This window comes from Pterocles gutturalis, unplaced genomic scaffold (assembly GCF_000699245.1).
Source record: "Pterocles gutturalis isolate BGI_N339 unplaced genomic scaffold, ASM69924v1 scaffold25462, whole genome shotgun sequence".
Taxonomy (NCBI): domain Eukaryota; kingdom Metazoa; phylum Chordata; class Aves; order Pterocliformes; family Pteroclidae; genus Pterocles; species Pterocles gutturalis.
In genome coordinates this window covers 7,840-8,097 of record NW_010110927.1, presented here as the reverse complement: position 1 = coordinate 8,097, position 258 = coordinate 7,840, and the positions used below count along the sequence as shown (strand labels likewise).

Below are 258 nucleotides of genomic sequence, written 5' to 3'. Positions count from 1 at the left end.
AGCAGGAGAGGGTGTGGGGAGCCAAGCGGAATGGATCTGGCAGGAAAGGGGCCCTCTGTGTGCTCGGTGTGGCCAGGCTTGAGGGTCCTCGGGGTCGGTGCTAGCCAGGTTCCTGCTGCCTGGTGGCCTTGCAGAAGCTACTGGGGGGTCTGGGGCACCCCTGACTTGCTGCATGTCTTGCAGGAACCTTATTGAGCCGGACCAGTGCACGTACAACTTCACGGTGTCTCGCATCGATGTCTGCCTGAAGAAACGCCA

At 61.2% G+C, this 258-nt stretch overlaps 1 protein-coding gene across 1 annotated transcript in view; it reads left to right on the top strand.

The window, feature by feature from the left end:
* The window catches only part of USP19 (ubiquitin specific peptidase 19), a gene marked incomplete at its 3' end in the record, with an annotated part of 12,790 nt that overhangs the window by 5,973 nt on the left and 6,559 nt on the right, over nt 1-258 (top strand). The window contains 1 exon segment of the mRNA XM_010073589.1: nt 184-258. Within this exon segment, the coding sequence (XP_010071891.1) occupies nt 184-258 (75 nt within the window).